This window comes from Chenopodium album, chromosome 1 (assembly GCF_948465745.1).
Source record: "Chenopodium album chromosome 1, dcCheAlbu1.1, whole genome shotgun sequence".
In the NCBI taxonomy this organism is placed as follows: Eukaryota; Viridiplantae; Streptophyta; class Magnoliopsida; order Caryophyllales; family Amaranthaceae; genus Chenopodium; species Chenopodium album.
This window is the reverse complement of record NC_137834.1, coordinates 86595085-86616328: the sequence shown is the minus strand read 5'-3', so window position 1 is coordinate 86616328 and position 21244 is coordinate 86595085. Positions and strand designations below refer to the sequence as shown.

The window sequence follows — 21244 nt, the reverse complement described above, 5'->3', positions numbered from 1 at the left end:
GAGAAGAGAGGTCTTTGAAGGAAGATTTCGAGCTGCAACTATTAGAGGAAATAGTTGTTGGGGATATGAGTTCGTTGAGGAACTCGGTAGAGGCTCAAGTTCCTCATAGGTTGTAACAGAGTCGTTGGCCTATTTTAGTGGAATGTTTCGAGTCAAAATCCCTTTGGGTCGAGGTTTTTCACTTCCTATTTGGCCTAGGAAGTTTTCCTCGTAAAATCTCTCTTGCTCTATTTCTCTATTGCGTTAAGTTTCTTTTAATTCCGCAAAAAGTAACTAGCAATATCCATACTATAATTCACCCCCCCCTCTTGTAGTATTTCATCTAAATAACATTAACCTTCATTTCTCCCTTTTTTTCTTAGGGTTTTCAATTAATTCGACGGCAAAGAAAATTACGGTGGAGAAATTCAGCAGGAAATCAAAAATCAATTTGAAGCATTCTCACGAAATGATGTATGTTCTAATCAAAACAAGAATTTTCAGAGATCGAAAAGCATTACAAAGTACATTACCTATTTAAGATGGTTCACCTAAAAATGTAAATGTTTGTTTGTTTGTTTTTGTTTTTTGCTACTATTTAAAATCACATGGGAATGTTCAATTGATTCTTTACTGTTTGCTGCATAATTCATGATACATGAGTGTAAATTCTACCGCATTTAATTAATTTATTTTTTTTATTAGGGAAGATAATGAATTAATCAATTTTGAAACAAAAGTGGGCACATTTTGATGCATATAAATACAAACAAATGTCCCTGTCTCTTTGTTTCTGGTGATATTTTGAATTTTTTTTTTAAATGTTTTTTTAAGTGTTATCCATAAACTGACAAGAATTTATAATTGAGTCAGAGTACATAATAATGAAAAAAAAAAAAAAAAAACTGGGCTGAGGGGGTTGATTTAATAGTTTTGTTGTTCATGTGTACATGATTGATAAATTTCGGAAAAAAGCTAATTATAGTATTTGAATGATTTTTCTGGTCCTTATAATGTGGTAATCGTTTCCTTCAATGTACTTGCGTATTCATTTGACATAGATTTGATTTGGAATGTTAAAGTGGAGTATGAGCTGTGAATGTGTTAATGAAACGGACTCTTATGTACCCTTTTGTTTGTACCACTTTCCTTTTTGGCCCGCCCCTTTGAATTCACCCTCTACTATGTATAACTATAAAGCGTTATCACTTTACTCTCACAGTCACTACATTTGGTCCCACTAATGTCACGGAGGAAATAGAAGCAATGTTGTCTAGTGCTATAATTAGATGGTTGAACTAAGTAGTCTTTTTGAGGGGCCTAGCTCTTTTAATGGCGGGCGGGGAGAAAGATGTGTATAAATTAAACAAATGGGTGGGTGGCCTGGTGGTCCTACTACTAGTTCTAATAGTGTACTGTGAGTTAGTGACTAATGTCAAATGTCCCAATTCATTTAGATACTCTGATAAAAGGTTGCTAAATTTTTTTTCACTCTATTGATCAATCTTTTGGTGTACTGGATATGGGGAAACCTGCTATGAGTATATCTGTTGTTCTTTTTGTATTAGCTGTTTTCGGGTCATTCGAGTTAATCTGTTGCATCAAGTACAAAACCGGTGCTGGTGTTGTAAATGGTAAATTGAATGTTCATTTGGTTGCACATTCACATGATGATGTTGGGTGGTTAAAGACAGTTGATCAATACTATGTTGGATCAAATAATAGCATTCAGGTTATAAAGTGATTTTAGTTTTCTTGTTTACTGTGGTCAGAACTCAGAAGGGGTTGTGTAGTAGCTTGTTTTGGCTGCTGGATTGTTGCAGTACAATTGACATTGTTTTTTTCTTTGTAGGGTGCTTGTGTTGAAAATGTTTTGGACTCGGTTGTGGAAGCATTGCGGCGTGATCCTAATCGGAAGTTTATTTTTGCTGAACAGGTTAGTGTTTTGAACAACTGATTCTTTGGAATATTTAGTTAGTTGTTACTGGTATAATGTTTGTATAGGATGATAGATTGCTTGAATGTTTGATTATTGTCATATTATTCCAATTGCTTTGCAACACACAGTTACAAACTCAGGTGCTGATGGTTTTAGGCTCCTGTAGTCATGAATGAGCTTTGTCAACTTTTGTCCAGTTTAATTAAGCTACCTGCAGGGTATCTGCTCTATGGTTTTGTACGATAAACTAGGCTCGTGATGTGTAATTATTACCTTCAATTTTGGGGTGATAATTGTCCTAGTGTTACTTACAAAAAATTGAAGAAAATTATTCATTTAAATGCTCAAGATTTCAAGAGATCTGCACTGTTTTGGGGCATTTATTAACAAAATGTAGAGAGGACTATTAGGTGTAGCTACCTCAGTGTTAAAGCGTGTGAATTTATTGTAAAATGCTTTCAGCTAATGGATTGAAAATAATGTAGTAAAACTAGTAATTTTCAGTAATATAGTAAATGATTGGACCTAGATGATGTACAAATGTAAGAATAACTACTTACGAACTTTTCAGTAGTAACCTGACATAATTAACACATTGGGTTTGACTGCTGCTGTTTATTGAAAATTGTTCACATGAATGGAAGTGGCTAAGTTTGGTGCCAATATGTTCAATGCTATTGTTGACTGAAGTAGAGCTTTTGCTATAAGTTGAGACCAGTCGTAATAGGAAGAATCTCTGTAACATAATGGAAGCACTTTATATTTGTATCAGGCTTTCTTTCAGCGATGGTGGGTGACCCAAGAAAAGGAAATACAAGAGGAAGTGAGAAAGTTGGTGGATGCTGGACAGTTGGAATTCATGTAAGTCAGTAAGTGGCAATGTGGCAGCATTGTGGTTTATATTTTGTGATTTTGGTGCTGAAAAAACTATGTGATCAAGGCACATCTCATTCTGTTATGTAGTAATGGTGGCTGGGTCATGCATGATGAAGCAGCAAGCCATTATGTAGACATGATTGATCAAACAACACTGGGTCATTACGCTATAAAGAAACAGTTTAATAGCATACCTCGTGCTGGATGGCAGATTGACCCTTTTGGACATTCTGCTGTACAGGCTTACCTCCTTGGAGCTGAGGTATGATATTACTCTGCCTGAATCCTCTTTTTTTCGGACTATGATATTTCATGATCTTTGTATATGGGATATACATTTACTGTTTGACTATAACTTTGCATGGCTCTCAATGATGTATTATATTCATGTAGCTTGGTTTCGACTCAGTGCATTTTGCAAGGATTGATTATCAGGACAGGGCTGTACGCAAAGATCATAAATCTCTAGAAACTTTATGGCGTGGATCAAAGACGTTTGGTAGCTCATCTCAGGTTGACTTGAATTTTATATATAGAATTCTACACTACTGTTGCTTTTTTTAAAAATAAAAATAAAAATTTTGACTCATTGCATCTATTTTTTTTTTTTTTTTTTTGCTCATTTGAACCTTTCAGATATTTTCAAATGCATTTCCTGTTCACTATAGTCCGCCAGATTCATTTCATTTTGAAGTGAAAGATGAGCGTTCCATCCCTGTCCAGGTTTTTTTTTTTTTTTTTTTCACCATAGAGTGATGTGGCATGAAATCATTTTTCTGCTTATTCTCTTTCCTCTTATTTGTTTCGTGATGCAATTGTAGGATAATCCCCATTTATATGATTATAATGTTGCTGACCGAGTCAATGATTTTGTTCATGCTGCCATTACGCAGGTAAAGTTTTTAACTTTATACACTCTTTGATAATTCTGTTTCTGAAGAAGTTGATTACTGCTAATCAGTCACATAATAATTAAATTGTAGCTGATAACTTGTTACCCTATAGGCCAATGTGACTCAAACAAATCACATTATGTGGACAATGGGCGATGACTTTCAGTATCAGGATGCTGAGACTTGGTTCAAGCAAATGGACAAGTTAATCCATTATGTTAACAAGGTAGTGTTCTAATGACTTCTTCTTAGCTCTTGTTAATGGAGGTTTTACAAGTCAAAGACCAAATGTTTGATACCTATAAATGCTCGCTGGTTGTCCTGGTTCTGTACACAATCTATTGGAGTTGGTTTTTTCTACAATTTTATGGGTGTTAAGATCTCATTGATGCATATTGTAGGATGGACGAGTGAATGCTCTCTATTCAACTCCTTCTATCTATACGGATGCTAAACATGCTGCCAATGAGTCTTGGCCTCTTAAATCTCATGACTATTTCCCGTAAGTGATAGCTGACCTTCTGTAATCTCTATATTCACCTTAACCCCTTTGCTTTTGTCTGTCTATTGTAACCACATTGTCAGTTTGTCACACAAGCATGCACTCACACACACTGTTCAAATGCTTTGGATGATTGGATCTCAAAAATTGTAGTAATATGGACTTTCTTCAGTGGTGCTATTTCTGATTTTCGAATTTTCTTACAGTTATGCGGATGGTGATCATGCTTACTGGACTGGATATTTCACTAGTCGACCATCCTTCAAGCGTTATGTTCGGGCTCTCAGTGGATATAATCTGGTAGTGCATTTGATATTTCTGTCGTATAGACCTTTCTAGATTCAAAATAAAGAGGGTCTTCTTCTTACAATTCTCTCTTGAAATAATTAGCTTCATGAAACCTAATAAATGTGAGCTATTCAACATATAAATTTTCCTTTGTTCCATACTTGTTTTCGGCTGTCTGAATTAGACTTCCTTTATATCGCTTTGACATGCAGCATTTAGTGATATGTTTAGATGTGCTAACTTTGTGTCTGTAATAGGCAGCACGGCAACTTGAATTTCTTTCTGGAAGGAGAACTGCAGGCCCAAACACATATAATTTAGGGGAAGCATTAGGAATCGCACAGCATCATGATGCAATTACTGGTACTGCTAAGCAACACACTACAGATGACTACATGAAGCGCCTTGCAGCAGGGGTTTCTGAGGTGAATAAATATATTTCTTATGATTCTTAACCTTTTATTTTTACTTTTCTACTAATAAGGAAGCTTTAAGATTGGGCCATCTCATGTTACCTCCTTATGTAACTTCTAATATATAGTGATTTGTATTTTAGGCAGAAGCTGTTACAAACTCAGCACTAGATTGCCTACTGGATAAGAAATCAAAAGGTCTTTGCAATACATCCACATTTACTTTTGACCAGGTAAAGTTTGATGATAGCAATGTTCATACATCATAATATTCAAGCTTTTTGTGTACTTTATCTTTGGCAGCAGGAGGGGTGACTTCATAATTTGGGAGAATTGAGACTGCTTTTCCTGTTTGTTTTTTTTGATATCAAATTAGCATAAACTCCATAAAGAATTGAAATGCCACTAACAAACCCAACTGATTTTTTCATTGTTATCTGACATGCCAATTATGCATGTATTGGTTAATTTTTGTCCATTCTCCCTTATATTTCTACTGAAACCTCTCAACAGTGTCAACTTCTCAACATAAGCTACTGCCCCTCAACTGAGCAAGAGATTCCAAAGGGGAAAAGTTTGGTAATACATCATTTATCTCTACTTATTGTTATTAAGTAGCTGATTGCTAAAAAGATATAATCTATTTCTCTTTGCTTCAGGTCGTAGTTGCATATAATCCACTTGGATGGAATCGAACTGATGTCATCAGAATCCCAGTGAGCCCTCCTTATTTTACTCCTGTGTTTTTTATTGGTCTGAAGATTTTGGGAGAAAAATGTTTTGCACTTGTTTAGTGTGAATCTTCTTAGGTGATTATCATTTGTTTAAATAGCGCAAAGTTTTGTAGTTGACATGGTCATCATCAATGAAACAGAATGTAGAGGCAGAAAAGCTACTTAATAAGATAAATAGTCTATTTAAAAGCCTAAGTTAGGGATAACAAGCATCAACATTGCCTGTTTGAGGCTGCAGAACAGGGTAGAATTTGTGCAGCCTGTAAAAAGTTTTTGGCTGATAATCAAGGTGCAATAGTCTTTCTAAAGGATTGTTCTGGGGAAGGTGCACTCAAGGAATGTATTGTTTTTTTCTAGGAAACCTGGTGAATAAAAATCATAAATAAATATATATATATATATATATATATATATATATATATATATATATATATAATAAAATAAAAAAATTTGCCTTATCATGGATTACATACTAATAGAATTTGCCAAAATATTCCAATGGGTGGTTGAAATTTATGTGAGCAGCAGTTGGAGAAATTTCTCAATTCAGTTATTTCAGGAAGTACTTTATCTCAACTAATTATGGGAGGACATAATGGATTTGATTGAGAGTAAAACAAATATTCCTGGGCCTCAACCAAAAGCTTAAGCTGATGTTTGAGGGCCCAAGAATATGTTTTATACTGCTCCGATACCATGTTAGAGGACCATCTCAACCAAAAGCTTAAGTTGATGATCGAAGCCCAGGAATATGTTTTATACTCTATTAGGGTTTTTTTAGAAGTTCTAAGCAAGTGGTGGTAATTCTTTTTCCTGATACATTCATTGGCCTGATATTGCTAATGCGAGGCACTACTAGGGAGTAGGGAGATTATAAAGCTTCATAAATTATTTGATACAAACTTGCTTACACTGCACATTGTTATTCAAAAATGACTTTGCTTTTGATGCATTGTAAATTATCTTTTGGCCAGGTTGATAATGCTAATCTTTTTGTCCAAGATTCCTTGGGCAGTGTGATTGAATCCCAGTATCTTGATATGGATAATGTGACCATAAACTTGAGGAACTTATATACCAAGGCCTACCTGGGAAAATCATCAAAAAAGGTCCCCAAGTTCTGGCTTGCTTTTGGAGTCTCTTTGCCACCATTGGGTTGGAATACATATTTTATTACGGAGAGAAAAGGAAAGGGTAAACATCTTTTTGTTTTTAAAATTTTGGATCAGTTTCTTAGCTCACAATATCTGTGTGTTTTTTTTAATCATCTCTTTTTGTTTTGTATGCATCTTAGGACGGATCAATAGAAGCAATGTAACTGTTGTGGACAGAAAAAAGGACCAGATAGTTGATATTGGTCCAGGAAATGTGAAGATGTCATTTTCTTCATCTGGTCAACTACTAAAGATGTCCAATTCTGAAAGTGGGGTGAGGCATCAGAAATTTAAACTGTAGTACATTATATTGCAGACTGGAATAATTGTTAATTAGCTGACTTGATTTCTTGACTATGGAGGCTTTTACGCATAGGGAGCTTTGAGTTTAGCTATCATGAACTGAAAGTCAATCTAATTACTACTCAGGAATAATTACTAAAATTTATTTTTGTATAAAAACTTTACACATCCAAAGAAATGTCACTGTGATGATTGAGCCTGCCTAATATCTCATGAAAATAAACATTTTTGAGATTTTGATGGGTTTTTTTTAACCATTCATGGTGTCGCTTAAAACTGGAAATGAAGTCCAAACTTTATGAAGGTTCATCAAATAAAATCTGTTTCTGGGCATCACTACATCAACATTTGCTTAGTTTCTTTCATCTATCTACATTTTAGTTCAAATCATCAGTAATAAGTAATTGTGGATTTTGTCATATTTTTTCCAGGTTGATGTACCATTACAGCAAAGCTTTCTTTATTATACAAGTATGGGTGGCGAGGATGGTCAGGTATGAATCTCATTACTGAATTAAGTGATTAGTACTGAATTAACTGATAGGTACATTGTTTAATTCTTATTGGCAGGCATCTGGTGCATATATTTTCCGACCTTCTGGTGATCCAACTGTCATCCACAATAAAGTATGCTCATTTCTTTTGTTAGTATCTTACTATCTTATAAGCCTGAATGGGTATAGCAACAAGCCTACACAGTTGATTAAGTTAACTTTGCTGAGAATTTTTCACGCTTCTCTTTTCTTTGGCATCCACAAAGTTATTGATTGGAATCAATATAAGAGGGAAGGGCACATTAGGTAGTAGTGTTATGATTCAGTTATTGGTGTCTTGAAGAATGAGATAGTTACTTAAAGGAAAAGCTCTATAAATAGAGCATATTAGAGAGAGGGAATTCATGTTGAATATTGATGAGAGTACTGCTAATTTTGTTTTTGCTAATGGGAGATAGCAAGCCTCTCAAATGCCTGTAAGGCTAACTATCCTATTTTATTGCTGATTTCCAGATACGATGTCAGATTGAGCATTGTCTTCTTTCCTTAGTTTATCTATTTAAAATCAGTCCAAAGCTCTGCTGATTCTTTGGAGCTATAATTTGAGCAATATTTGTGTTTTTTTATTGATAATGTTTTGATGTGAGGGTGTATTCTATTCACTTGATTTTCATTAATCTGAATTTGTTAGAACTTATTTGAACGTAACTTATCTGAACTTATTAGACAGAACTTATATTAGCTGTAAAGTGAGCTTGGGTAGCCCTTATTTACCCTTACTAGAATTTATTTATCCCAAACTTATCTTATTTGAACTCATTAACCTCATTTCAACTTATTTTTCATGAAATGAGTGGAAATAAAGTAAACAAAACACGGCCTAAGTATTTACTTCATTATGCTTCCAAATTCCAATATACTAGTGGAGGCCAGACAAAAGCTTTGCATTTGTGCATATAGAAAGATCCCTATTATTACTATCTGGATATAATATCACTTCTGATTTCTGGTTGTAAAGTATTATGCGTACTTCTATTTTATTTGTTGTCAAGTTTTACTTGTTTCAGCAAGCACTGCTATAACCCTGTTGTAAAAGAAGAATTCATTCACAGTTGGAATATTTTTAAATCCTCTTAGTAAAAAATGTACCATGCATGTGTTGGTAAGATATAGGGCTGTCTAATTTTGTTTATTTACTCACTGGTGATTAAAATTTGGATGATTGATTGAGAGCTATATGCCTGACTTATTTCTACCCTTTTTTCTTATAGGAGCGTATGGTAGTTGTTCGTGGAGTACTTGTGGATGAAATTCACCAACAGTTTGACTCGTGGATTTACCAGGTTCTGATCTCATACTATGTCTCATTGCGAGAAAATAGTGATGATGTGCAATAAACAATGCATTTGGTTTTTTTAAATCCTCTCTTGAGAAAACTATTGGATCATTCATGCTCTATGAATCCTGCATGATGAAAAATCTTCTTTAGTATAAAGGATGTTGACCCTTTACAATCAGAATATCAATTGGGGCAGTTTGGTATGATATATTGCTCCTCTTCCAGTTAAAATCTGATCACAATTTTATGTCTCTCCTAGGTGACTCGCCTATATAGGGACAAAGATCATGCTGAGGTAGAATTTACGGTAAGTTCTTCACCTTTGCCTCTCCTTGTAAACTTTTTATGGAATAGAGTAATAAACAGTTTATTTGGGAACTTGGATTAAATGAGGAAAACTCAGCAGAACTCTACAAACTAAGGAAACTGTTAGTCTGTAGAAATACAATGTGTAAATTCTCTAGTTTTGTATGGTTTATATAGTTTTCTGTATTTGCATTTCTTTAAAACTAATAAAAAAATGGGTAAATACAAGTTAGTCTCTGAGATTCACAAAATTTGTTTATCACATGGCAATTTTGTAAATAAATCAACAACTTTTTCTATAAAAGTGGGTCCTATAGTGATGATGACTGGATAAAGTTGTTGGTTTATTTACCAAAATGCCATGTGATAAACATATTTTGTTTATCCCAGAGATTAACTGGGGCTTCCTCTAAAAAAATTGTGGAAAACTAAAGAAATGTATTATGAAAGGCAGTTTCAGCTATACATTTCCATTTTTCCTCTCATTTATACACCAATCAATGAAGTACTACGTGAGTTACTGTACGATAGTTTTTCACATCAATAGCAAATAACAAAACTATTGAAAAGTAGAAATATCTACACTTTTTGTAAGTAATACTTTTCCATGAATAACTACAATACTATGAAACTGCTTTACATGTTTGTATATGTGATTTCTGACAAGTTTTTGATTGAAGATTGGTCCCATCCCCGTTGATTTCATTGGCAAAGAGGTGATCACACGGATGGAAACAAAATTGGCCACAAATAATGAGTTCTACACTGACTCCAATGGAAGGGATTTTCTGAAACGGGCAAGTCTTTTTCTATTTGTTGCCTTTTATATCCAGGATCTTATTCCTCCTTGGAGTGGAACCCCTTAACTAGTTATTTCATTTTAATTTTCTGTTTTCCATACCTGGTAGCAGTATTGTCCTCAAATCTTTCTCCTTGAAAGTTCAGTTTCTGTTAGGTAGCCTTCATGTGTTCTTCAAATCTCGGGTCTCAAATCTCAAGCAGCAAAGAGTGAACTGCAATAATTGTCCCTGTGGCAGCAATCATCTAAAGTGCTTTTCATTTTCTTAGTTGTGATAATCTATCCTTTGTGCTATAATGATTCAACAGTTTTTGTTGCATAATTCTGCAGATTCGGAATTACAGGGAGGACTGGAAACTTTCAGTGAATGAACCTGTGGCTGGAAACTACTATCCGGTAAAATACTTTCTTTTTTAATTCCAAATGAAGATTCATTTTTCTGGTTTTTGCATACTCACCTGTAATTTTATTCTTAACAAGAAAGTAGTATATTCACCTATCTGGCTACTGCAGAGAATGAACTTATGGTAATTCAGTATATTAGATGGGGTGTTTATCATTTACTCCTCTGTGTCTCTAGACTTTTACTTCATGCAAAGCAAATCAGCAGTAAACCCTGATTCTGCTTATACTGTTCCATGATAGATTGGAGTAAAATTTGCAGATGAAGCTTTAATAAGATAGATGCTTGTGCTGCTTTTTATCTGTTTTCTCTGGGAATGCAAGTGTACCACCATAGCCATACTATAATATTAGGTTGATTTTAAGCCTCTAGGTTCAGTTACTGTTGAGATACTTGTAAACTCTGGAGCATTTTATAATCCTATTTTGCATTCATCTACTTGATTGATTTTGATATTAATATTCAAGTTTACTTCATGCTTACTTTGCTTCATGTGTTTTCAGATTAATCTTGGGATATATGCTAATGACAGCAGCTACGAGTTCTCAGTTTTGGTGGATCGTGCCACTGGAGGAGCCAGCATTAAAGATGGTCAAATTGAACTAATGCTCCATAGGTTTGGCATCTTTTGACTTGTATATATTGTTTTTCTTAATTGAAGTTGTTATAATCACGTAGGTATAACCTGGTGCAGTATGAGGTTTTTCCCCTTCTTTATTATGGCTTCTCTGTTTTTGTGAATTAAGGCGTCTACTAGCTGATGATTCTAGAGGAGTAGGGGAGCCCCTTAATGAAGAAGTTTGTATTGAAGACTCATGCAGTGGACTTACAGTATGATGCTCTGCAGTAATAACTGTGTTTTCTCATTCCCTTATGTTTTCAAGATTGCAATAAAAGTTTTTCTTAGTCTTGTGTCCGTCTTCTCCTTGTGCCTATGTACATGTTTTACATTTGTTTAAACTATTTGTTTACTCTATTACTAAACAAAAACACCTGATTATGCCTGAACTGAACTGATCTAAATTTGAAACTGAACAGAATTCGAAATAGACCCAATTTAACCCTGTGGTAACCCAACTAAAATCTGTTGAAGTGGTTTATTTTCCAGGTCATAAATCTGAATTGAGATAACTAAGTGCATGATTTATCGAGTGACTTTAACTCTAGTTGTGAGATATCATGGTATGCAAACAAGTTGATTTCTCCTGCTGTCCTGCATAACCTCTGTATACTTCTGAAAGCTCTATTGGGGAAGGCGGGAAGTGAAGTGATTCCTCTAATCATTTTGTTATTAATTATATCATATTTTCACTGTTTCATGTATTTACCATGTGTATGTGTATAACTGTATACGACAACTTATTGCATCAATAGCGGAATGCATCATTGAGCTTGCCATTCTTGGCCAGATTCGCGGACACTATTATGTGAACATCCACAAGTTAGGAGCTGGTGCTCAGTGGCGCAGAACCACTGGTCAAGAAGTCTACTCTCCTCTACTTTTGGCTTTCACGCATGAGGTATGGCTTAAATATTAGCAGATAACTAAAGCAAATTGCTATCTACGTGATTTTAATATGGTCAATCACCACGTACAGAACCTAGACAGTTGGAAGGCTTCTCGGTCAACAAAGGCAACCTCTATGGATTCAAATTACAGCTTACCTCTTAATGTTGCTTTGATAACTCTTCAGGTACCTGTTAATTCATTATGATTCTGGCTAAGCAACTTCTTGTTTCGAAATTGATTCTCAAAAGCTGCTCCCAATGAAAGTATGTGTATTTTCATGCTTGCCTTTCAAGACTTGTCTAACTGATCAATGCTCAACTTTACAGGAATTGGAAGATAAATATGTACTACTCCGCTTAGCACATCTTTATGAGGTAAAACCTTTGTTTCCCTTTGCCCTTAATTCTTCATTTACTTTCATTTGAATCAGACCGAGGCTTTTTTTTTTTTTTAGTTCTATAATATCTCTGAACATATAGGTATCTCAAGTTTGCATACGGAGATCTTCTAGTGTGGACCTTATCTAAAGAGAAGTGCAGACACTTACTGCAACGATATTGCACACAAAAATCTTGAGATTATTAGATACACTCCTGAGGGTAGGGAAACTATGACATCTACAATCGACCTATTGCAAAAAATTTAAATTTCACTTGCACAAGAGAGCATAAACTGGCTAGCAATATGGTGCACATCAATATTGTTTTGGGACTTTCCCTTTGAAATAGCAGTTATATATTGACATCCTAAATCCCACTGAACTGAATCTTTCTGTATATTATTCAGCTCATAATTTGCAGAAAAGGGCACCCTCAAAATAGAGTTAAAAGTTAATATAGAATTTCTGGGCTAGTCTGACATATCCGATCCCCTTGATTATTGGATACAGAACAACTTGGTATATTATCTACCATATACGGAAAACCATTATTTGAAGTTGCACTTTGGTGCAGAAAACATCTTAAGGAGTTTTGAAAGTGCTGATAATCTAATTTATTGTGTCCTTGTGCTACATCATATAGTTTTCTATAATAACTTATTCTAAATGTTCTTATGCTATTACAGTTGTAGTAAGCTATATTTTGTCTTTCCATTCTTATTATTTATGGTTCTAATGTGTTTAGGCTGGTGAAGATGCTGAATACTCGGGAATGGCCATCGTTGAACTAAGAAAGATTTTCTCTGGAAAACAGGTTTGATTCATTAGCTACTCAAGACTTCATGGTCTAGGATTACAATCATATTTCTTTCCTTCCTTATCATCGACATTAGAAACTCTTAGCGACTTGCATTCTGCTGCACACAATATGTTTTCAGATAAAAGAAGTAAAGGAGATGAGCTTATCAGCAAACCAGGAGAAGTCAGAGATGAAAAGGCTAAAATGGAGAGTTAAAGGAGAAGACACGAGTAACGTGGGAGCACGAGAGCACATCCCTCTTAGAGGAAGTCCTGTTGATGGTTCCACCCTTGTGGTTGAGCTTGGTCCTATGGAAATCCGTACGTTTTTGTTGAAATTCTAAATCATAAGTTCCTCATTTCAAAGTTACTAGGCTTAAAATTATGAGCAATAAATGTATTTAAGTTTTAACACCAAGAAATTACTTGTATAAATGTATTACTTCGTACTTGTATGTTTTATTAAACAAAATTCATGTAAAAGCACCGACCCTGTTTTATACAATTACTCGGATAGTGAAAAGTATAGTTTTAAATTGCTCAGGACATGTGGTTGGTCTTTCCAAAGATGAAGTTTTTATCAATATCAAGACTCAAAGAATAAATCAAATAAAATATAATAATTATCTGCCTCCAATTCTCATTGTCAATTTAGTCAACACAAACTTTAAAAAAAATCGGGTGTACATCCACTATAAAGATAGACTAATTTGATCAAAAGTTACCCCTAAAATAAATAAAAGTTACCCTAATATGCATAAAAGTAATCCAATACAAATAAAAATTAATAATAAAGAATCACATTTTAAATGACTAAAATTCAATTATTAGTGATTGAATGTAATTAAATTACCATTATAAAACTTTTCTTATTTTCTATATATATAAAAATTGTATTATGTTTAAAGTTATCCAAAAAAAGGCAAAAAGTTACTCTTAAATTAGGTAAAAGTTACCCTTATACTGCTCGGTGTACAATAATATTAGTGTAAATCGGGTGTATACAAAAGTTTTTGTTTAGTCAAATTGAAAATAAAGTAATTCTTTTAATAAAATGATCTAATAGTTGCATACGTAACTCATCAAGAAAAGATATACATACACGTAATTAGATGTGAGAGTAAATTTATTATGCTTTCAACTAAAAACCTTTTAGACCGTAGTTTAATGTCAAAGGTCATATGTTTTGGTATAGAAAAAGCTTATATATACAAGTTTGTTAGTTAATTATTTAATTTAATGTTATTGACTAAGTTTTTTAATAGGAGTGTCTATTTGGTGTTTAGTTTGAATATAGCGGTCACATTCAATCCCATCCAAATTTAAATCCGATTTGGAAAAGTTGAGTCCAATCAATAAGATTTGATTAATTTTTTTTTTTCCTTTCCAAAATTCAATTCGTTCCAACTCAAGTTAGATTTTGATAGTTTGGATCCAATTCCAAATCTGAATTATAATGAACTGCCATTTTTTTCGAGCCAAATGATTTGCAAACTGGCCTACATTGGTCCATATTCCCGAAATATGTCTTAGAGTAGATTAAAACAAGTTAAGATATGGTACTCCTTCCAACTCATAATAACTGACACAGTTTTTATTTTCACCCGTCTCAATATAACTGACACATTACTAAATACAATATTGGACCACTAATTAAAAACTATTTTTCTCTACTCTTCCATGACCCAATGATTTTTGGGAAACAATTTCTTAAAAGGATTCTTATTTTTTTAAAAGGAATCTTTTTATAATATTTCACTCAAAGTTTTCTTAGGCTATGTATCCATCCCAACGTCCTAGATATTTTTGGATGGAGGGAGTATGCTTCCTACAATTTTTTTTTTAATCCTATTTAATTTTTTTTTTAATCCTATTTATAAATTCAATCAAATTTAATCCTATTTTTAAAAATTTGATTCGAATTCCTTATTCAATTTAGTTAAAATTCAATCACATTCTACATTAACCAATGAAAGTAGTAATAACAAGGGCCTGTTTTCATTGACTGAACTCAGCTGAACTGAACTGAGCTGGACTTAACTGAACTGAAATGAATATTTTATAAGAGAAGGAAATTAGGAGCTGAACTGAAATGAATATTTTATAAAAGAAGGAAATTAAGAGCTGAACTGAACTGAAATGAATATTTTATAAGAGAAGGAAATTAGGAGCGGAGCTGAATTGAATTGAACTGAGCTGAGCTGAACTGAACTGAACTGAACTGAATTCAATTGAATTTCAACATATGAGAACAAACCCTAATACTCTCTTTAGAGTTAATTAACAATAATCCTAAAATCCATTGTAGCCGATCTAACCCAAATCTAATTAACAATATCCAAACTACCAACTCGACCCGATCTGACTCGAACAATCCAATTGCCACCTCTACTCGACAGGTCGGTAACTCAAACAACTCGGTTAAGGGTAAATCTTAACGGTGCGAGCGCGGGAGTTGCACAATTCCCAACAATAAATCAAATCCAAACAAACTGTCTCCCTTACGCGGACTTCCCACGTCAACTGTATTTTCTCTCTCCTCTGCAACTTCGCCATTAAGCTTTCTTCTTCCTTCATCTTCCTTTATATACCTTACCATTTTCACTTTTCTCTCACTTTCTTCTTCATCACAACAACAATGGCGTCTCAAGAACTCCCAAATCGTCGATCTTCATTGTACCCTGATATTGATCAATCTAACCCCAATTCTTCATCCCCTTTTTTGTACAATCAAACTCCTAACCCTAACCCTAATTCCCAATCTTCTAATTCTCTTTACCCAACTCTTCATAGGTCAGATCTCGTCGATAATCTATTTCCCGATGATTATCAACGAAACCCTAATCCTAATCCTACCCCTAACCCTAACCCTGATTCTGTTCCTGGTACTCCATCTGCTCCACCTGAGCTCGAACCCGAACCTATTGAAGAAACCCTAATCACTGTTCCAGGTGCGGTTGTTCATCTAATTGATAAGAAGTACAGTGTTGAGCTTGGAATGGGCGATTTCACGGTTCGCCGCATTCGTCAAGGGGTAAATACTGTCGCTGTTTTCGCTTGTGTTTCGGAGGAGGTGCAATGGCCGTTGGTGAAAGAAGAAGCGATTGTCAAAGTTGATGATTCGCATTATTTTTTCTCTCTATCTGATTCGGATTCGGGTTCCAAAGAAAAATCAGATGATGTTTTGAATTATGGACTGAGTTTTGCTTCAAAGGGGCAAGAGGGTTTGCTGAGGGAATTAGATGCTATTTTCGATGGTTTCGGGAATTTTACGGTGCAGAGCGTTTCGGAGAAGAGTAGGGGAGATTTGGCGGGAGTGGGTGTTGCTGGTGAGATTTCGCCGCAGGAATTGAAGTGTGATGAGAAAAAGAAAGCGGCGATGGAGCGGAGTTGTGGGGCGTATTGGACGACATTGGCGCCCAATGTGGAGGAGTATAGTGGGTCTGCTGCCAAGTTTATTGCGGCCGGGTCAGGGCATGTGATCAAGGGGATTTTGTGGTGTGGGGATATCACTGTTGATCGGTTGAAATGGGGGCATGAAGTTATGAAGAAGAGGCTTGATCCTGCTGAGAAGAAGGAGGTTGATAAGAATACTTTGAAGAGGATCAAAAGGTTTGATTTTTTAAATTAAGCTATTTTTTTTAACTTCTTATGCCTACCTGTTTGTACTGTTCTAAGAGTTGTTCTATGTATTGTTTATTTGTTTATATACAGTTGTGGTTGACATCTTAATTAAGTTTCTGTTATTACTATATATTTTTTATTCTTAGTTTAGTTGATGACTTGTTGAATTGTCTTCATTTGAAACTGTTTTGTTAGAAAGTTCCTTTACTAGATTACAGGATTAGGTATCGAAAAAATAATCAATGTTGACATTATTTTTTAACTATAAGATGGTCAGTGCAAGAAAGTAGCTTTAAATGTAGAAGACTAGAAGGGTGATGCCGTGATGGGGCTATTTCCTCTTTTATTTAGGATGCTGCTAATTGAAGAACTTTTGTATGTTTTGTGTATGCACTATGGAACAATGAGTACGGAGTAATATAAACTGTTTTACCTTGCATGGAAATTATATCAGTGGAAATTGACTTTCAAGCTTCACTTTACTTTAGGGGGGGGGGGATAGAGGAGGAAAGTAAGAAATGAGGTTTGAAATGTGATGTATGTTCTGAAAATGAGAAGAAGTTTGGCAAAAAAACATTTTCAACACAAGAAATCTATGTGTAAAATGCAACCCACGATTAACCTAACAGGGCTATGTAGGAAAACATGCAATTATGGTAGTCAACCCAAGTCTGTCATGGATTGTGTGTTTGTGTGTGTTATATTTTTCAAAAAAATGAATTAAAGGTGCAAGCTTTAATTATTACTGTTCAGTTCGATATACCTAAGTTTTGGTTTTAGTAAATGAAGATTTCTGATACCTATTTTTCAACTTTAGGTATTAGTGGTATCTGACAATCTAACATTGTCAATGAATATGCTTTGCTTGTCTTATAGGGTGAAGAGAATGACAAAAATGACCAAGCAGGTGGCAACTGGAGTGCTGTCTGGGGTTGTTAAAGTATCTGGATTTTTCACAAGTTCAGTTGCAAACTCAAAAGTAGGAAAGAAATTCTTCAGTCTATTGCCTGGAGAAATGGTCTTGGCCTCTTTGGATGGATTCAGTAAGTTCCCTTGCCTGTTTCAGTTTTTGCCTGTTTTTATTCTTTGACATTACTTTGTTCCTTAAGTAAATTTCTAGTATAATTCTTCAGAATTTTTGTTGACTGAATGTAACATCATGATCTGTGTTTTATGCGAATTTTCTGTAGAAAGTGGCTTCTTGAAATTGTTTTTAAAGCCTTAGTCATAGTTTTCCACTTTGTAGCAGTGCAGGTTCTCCTGTTGATTATTATAGCCATTGTAGCATCAGTGGCTCAAAATATGTCTCACAATTTCTGTTCTGTTAGCTGATATTGCATCTCTTATGTGCTTGATGAAAATTTATTCTGGTGATAATACTTTTTTCTTTGAATGTAGTCTTTTAATGTCAGTTGAAGAATTCATGTTTTATGCCAATTCTAGATCAATCATTGCTGTGTGTTTTCTTCTCTGTTTCTTCTGGAGTAATAGAATTATTTACGTAGTTCATTGTTCGGTCCTACTGGTCTGAATGTTTACTGGCACATATGATATACTTTTTGTTTATTTGAGGGGTGGACCTGTTTAAGACTTTAAGCTGTCAATGCAAACTATATCTCCATTGAACTTACCATTCTTGCTGCGTGTTAAGATGACTTAATATAATGACTTTGGGCTTGTTTTGATAGTAGTGTGTATTTAATTAAGTCGTATATTTTGTTTTCTTAACAGATAGAATATGTGATGCCGTTGAAGTAGCTGGAAAAAATGTCATGTCAACATCATCTACTGTGACAACTGGACTGGTGACACACAAGTAAGTGCTCACTTTTTCCCCCCTGACTAATCGGAGAAATTTTCATACAGTTTTTAGCTTTTCAAAACCTTTTTATCTCAGGATTTCTTTGTCATGTTCTCATCTTCTTAGTTTGAAACTTTGAATTGACCTTGGTATACTTTCTGAGCCTCCGAGGATTCACGTATTCTATATAATGTGATGCACAAGACAACTAGTTGCTTGTGAAGTATGCATGCTATTAGGGGCAAGGCACTCTTTAACCGGAGAATATGAGTGGCCATGTACTAAGTAGAGAAGGCTAATTGCTGAATCCTGATAGAATTAATTGTTAGAAAGAACACATGTATGTTTCATTCACTTATTGTCATCTAATTAGACATCTCTGATGGAGGCATGTCAATCGTTACTGATTAAAAACACTTCCCTTAATCGCCTAATTCTTTTGTGTTGCTGGAGCCTGGAGATAAGGAGCAAACTATAGCTGGTTGAGTTGAGTTAAAGTGCGAGACTGAGTAGAAGAGAACTCATTTAATTTACATACTTGGCTTTTGTTTGTGAAGAACCATACATAGACCACTCTCCCCCCCCCCCCCCCCTCCCCTTCTTTTGCAGTCCCAACTAAAAAAGTTAAAGGGAAAGAAAGAAGGTAGGGAGGTCAAATGTCGGTTTAGCTTTTTAGCTGTCCTTCGTCTATGGACTTCAATGAAATATTATATAAGCTAAAAATAATCCACCTCTTGGTCGTTAGAATATATATGGGGGAGAAATAGTTGTAAATGATGCCTTTTGTGTTTCAATGCAGATATGGAGAGGAAGCTGGTAATGCAACACATGAAGGGCTCGGTGCAGCTGGGCATGCCATTGGTACTGCTTGGACTGTGTTCAAGATCCGGAAAGCCTTGAATCCTAAGAGTGTCCTTAAACCTACCACTCTAGCCAAAACTGCTGTTAAAGAAGCTGCTCGTGAAATGAAATCTCAAAAGGGCTCGAAATGATTCTTGCTTTGCCTGGGAGACCCTTTATCCACTTATGTATGAACTGAGCTGTATACTTGTATCTGTAATATAGTCCTTGAGTTTCAAAGCTCTGTTTTTGTTATAGACTAGCTTATTCTTGTAGCTTTGTATCCATGGCTTGATCCATTTGCTTTATAACAGAACATCATCTTGAAATTGGTGCTTGCAAGTGATTACTGTAATTAAAATTTTACTTGCTGATTATCTTTCTTGTATACGAGGTCCTGCGCTGAGGAATTAAATTGGTGCTTGCAAGTGATTCCTGTAATTAAAATTTTACTTGCTGATTATTTTTTCTTGTATATGAGGTCCTGCACTGAGGATTTCACTTGTTTTGTTTTTTATGTTGCTGAATTATGAGGTACCTAAGATTTTCTCTGGTTCATATTTGCAGTGGTATTACATGCATCAGAGATCAACAGTTCGATTATATATGGTTGTACTTGTGTGGATGTAAACTAGCTTTGTTGATTATGTCGTGGAGGTAATATTCTTGGACTGGGATCGAATCTTGTCTATGTTTGTGTCTCTCTTTAATTTACACCAAAAATAGTACTCGTGTTTCGTATTTATTGTACATGGGGAACTTTTTGTGACTCTTGTTAGGTTTTAGAGACAGGGCAATATGGGGCTCAGACATAGAAGAGCACCTCTGCTTCATACACATGTATTAAATGTCACCCACCAACATGAAGCATGGGGATAAGATCACACCACTTTAATTTTTATTATGGTGTATTTTGATTGGTATTATAGATCCAATTGGGAACTTTTAAGGATTTGTTTGGTAGAAACCAATAAATTTTTATTTTCTTTTTTGAACTACTAGAAACCAATAAAATTTTATCATGCATTTTCCTCCCAGACAATTGGACGACTGTGATTGATTTTTCAAAGACAGCTGCACCCAGTTACCTTCAGTTGTGGACATCTACTGTGCAGTTGCTTGGCTTTCATAAATTGGTTTGAATAATGACACTAGTTATCTAGTGATTAGGAATCGTTAATGCAATAATAGACGAGATTTGACCTTCTATTGTTAGAATGCTCCGTAATGCATTACAGAGTACTGTACTAGATAAGCTAGCTGATAATCACATAATTAAATAATTATTCTTAAAAGTGAATAAGTTATTTTTTTTTCATGTAGTGGCGCACTAGGGATGATATTTGTTGGTCATACAGTAGGAAATTTCAGATTCCAATTTAATCTAAGCACATAAAAGTTGCTTTGTTACGTGTAATCTGTCAATAATTCATTTATTCTTGTTTGTACTTTGGCTCGTATTGTATAGTTTTGTATTTTAAATACATGCATTTTATTTCTTGTTTCTGCAGTCTGCACCACTACCCATCACTACCTTTAATCCTTTACTCTCTCTTTCTGAACCACCCAATAACAATTCTTTTCTTGTATACCAAGTGCAGAATCGGATAATCAGATTGTATATAAATAATGCATTCTCCCTTGTACGGAATTAATACTCGTGTATACTATTTCAATGTCGGTATATGATTGAACTTTATAAGAAAATCTTGTGCTTCGTATCTTTCTTTGCTCTACTTGAGTTCAGTGAGTTTGATTGGGATAAAAAGGCAATTTACCACGTTTATTGGTTCTAAAGGAGTATGAAATGAACTGTTTAAAGCTCACTAGAATATATTATGTAGATAATATTTGTAGAAGTAGAACATAT

The 21244-nt window shown here is 34.7% G+C and overlaps 2 protein-coding genes across 5 annotated transcripts; both read left to right on the top strand.

Annotated features, from left to right (window-relative positions):
• The first annotated feature begins 1387 nt into the window (after positions 1-1387).
• On the top strand, positions 1388-13645 carry LOC145560379 (alpha-mannosidase-like). 4 transcript variants are annotated; one of them, XM_081621632.1, is made up of 29 exons: positions 1388-1711; positions 1832-1915; positions 2691-2779; positions 2882-3056; positions 3188-3307; positions 3431-3517; positions 3616-3687; positions 3800-3913; positions 4089-4189; positions 4396-4489; positions 4735-4902; positions 5034-5123; positions 5404-5469; positions 5550-5606; positions 6599-6818; positions 6919-7052; positions 7513-7575; positions 7652-7708; positions 8847-8918; positions 9174-9221; positions 9901-10017; positions 10350-10415; positions 10926-11038; positions 11169-11253; positions 11832-11942; positions 12021-12116; positions 12259-12306; positions 13057-13125; positions 13250-13645. In XM_081621632.1, the coding sequence occupies exons 1-29, from the start codon at positions 1502-1504 to the stop codon at positions 13451-13453; spliced, it is 3030 nt and encodes a 1009-aa protein (XP_081477758.1). In that variant the 5' UTR covers positions 1388-1501; the 3' UTR covers positions 13454-13645. The 4 variants fall into 4 exon arrangements, 3 of the variants coding, with proteins under 3 accessions (XP_081477758.1, XP_081477765.1, XP_081477773.1); XM_081621639.1 differs by having other exon boundaries at positions 1658-1711; positions 2691-2787; XM_081621647.1 differs by lacking the exon at positions 1388-1711 and having other exon boundaries at positions 2914-3056.
• A 1930-nt stretch (positions 13646-15575) lies between these two features.
• LOC145624705 (protein EARLY-RESPONSIVE TO DEHYDRATION 7, chloroplastic-like) lies at positions 15576-19762 on the top strand. Its single transcript, XM_081677801.1, has 4 exons — positions 15576-16721; positions 17610-17776; positions 18465-18549; positions 19334-19762. Exons 1-4 carry the CDS (start codon positions 15748-15750, stop codon positions 19524-19526), a joined length of 1419 nt encoding a protein of 472 aa, XP_081533927.1. The 5' UTR covers positions 15576-15747; the 3' UTR covers positions 19527-19762.
• The last annotated feature ends 1482 nt before the right edge of the window (positions 19763-21244 follow it).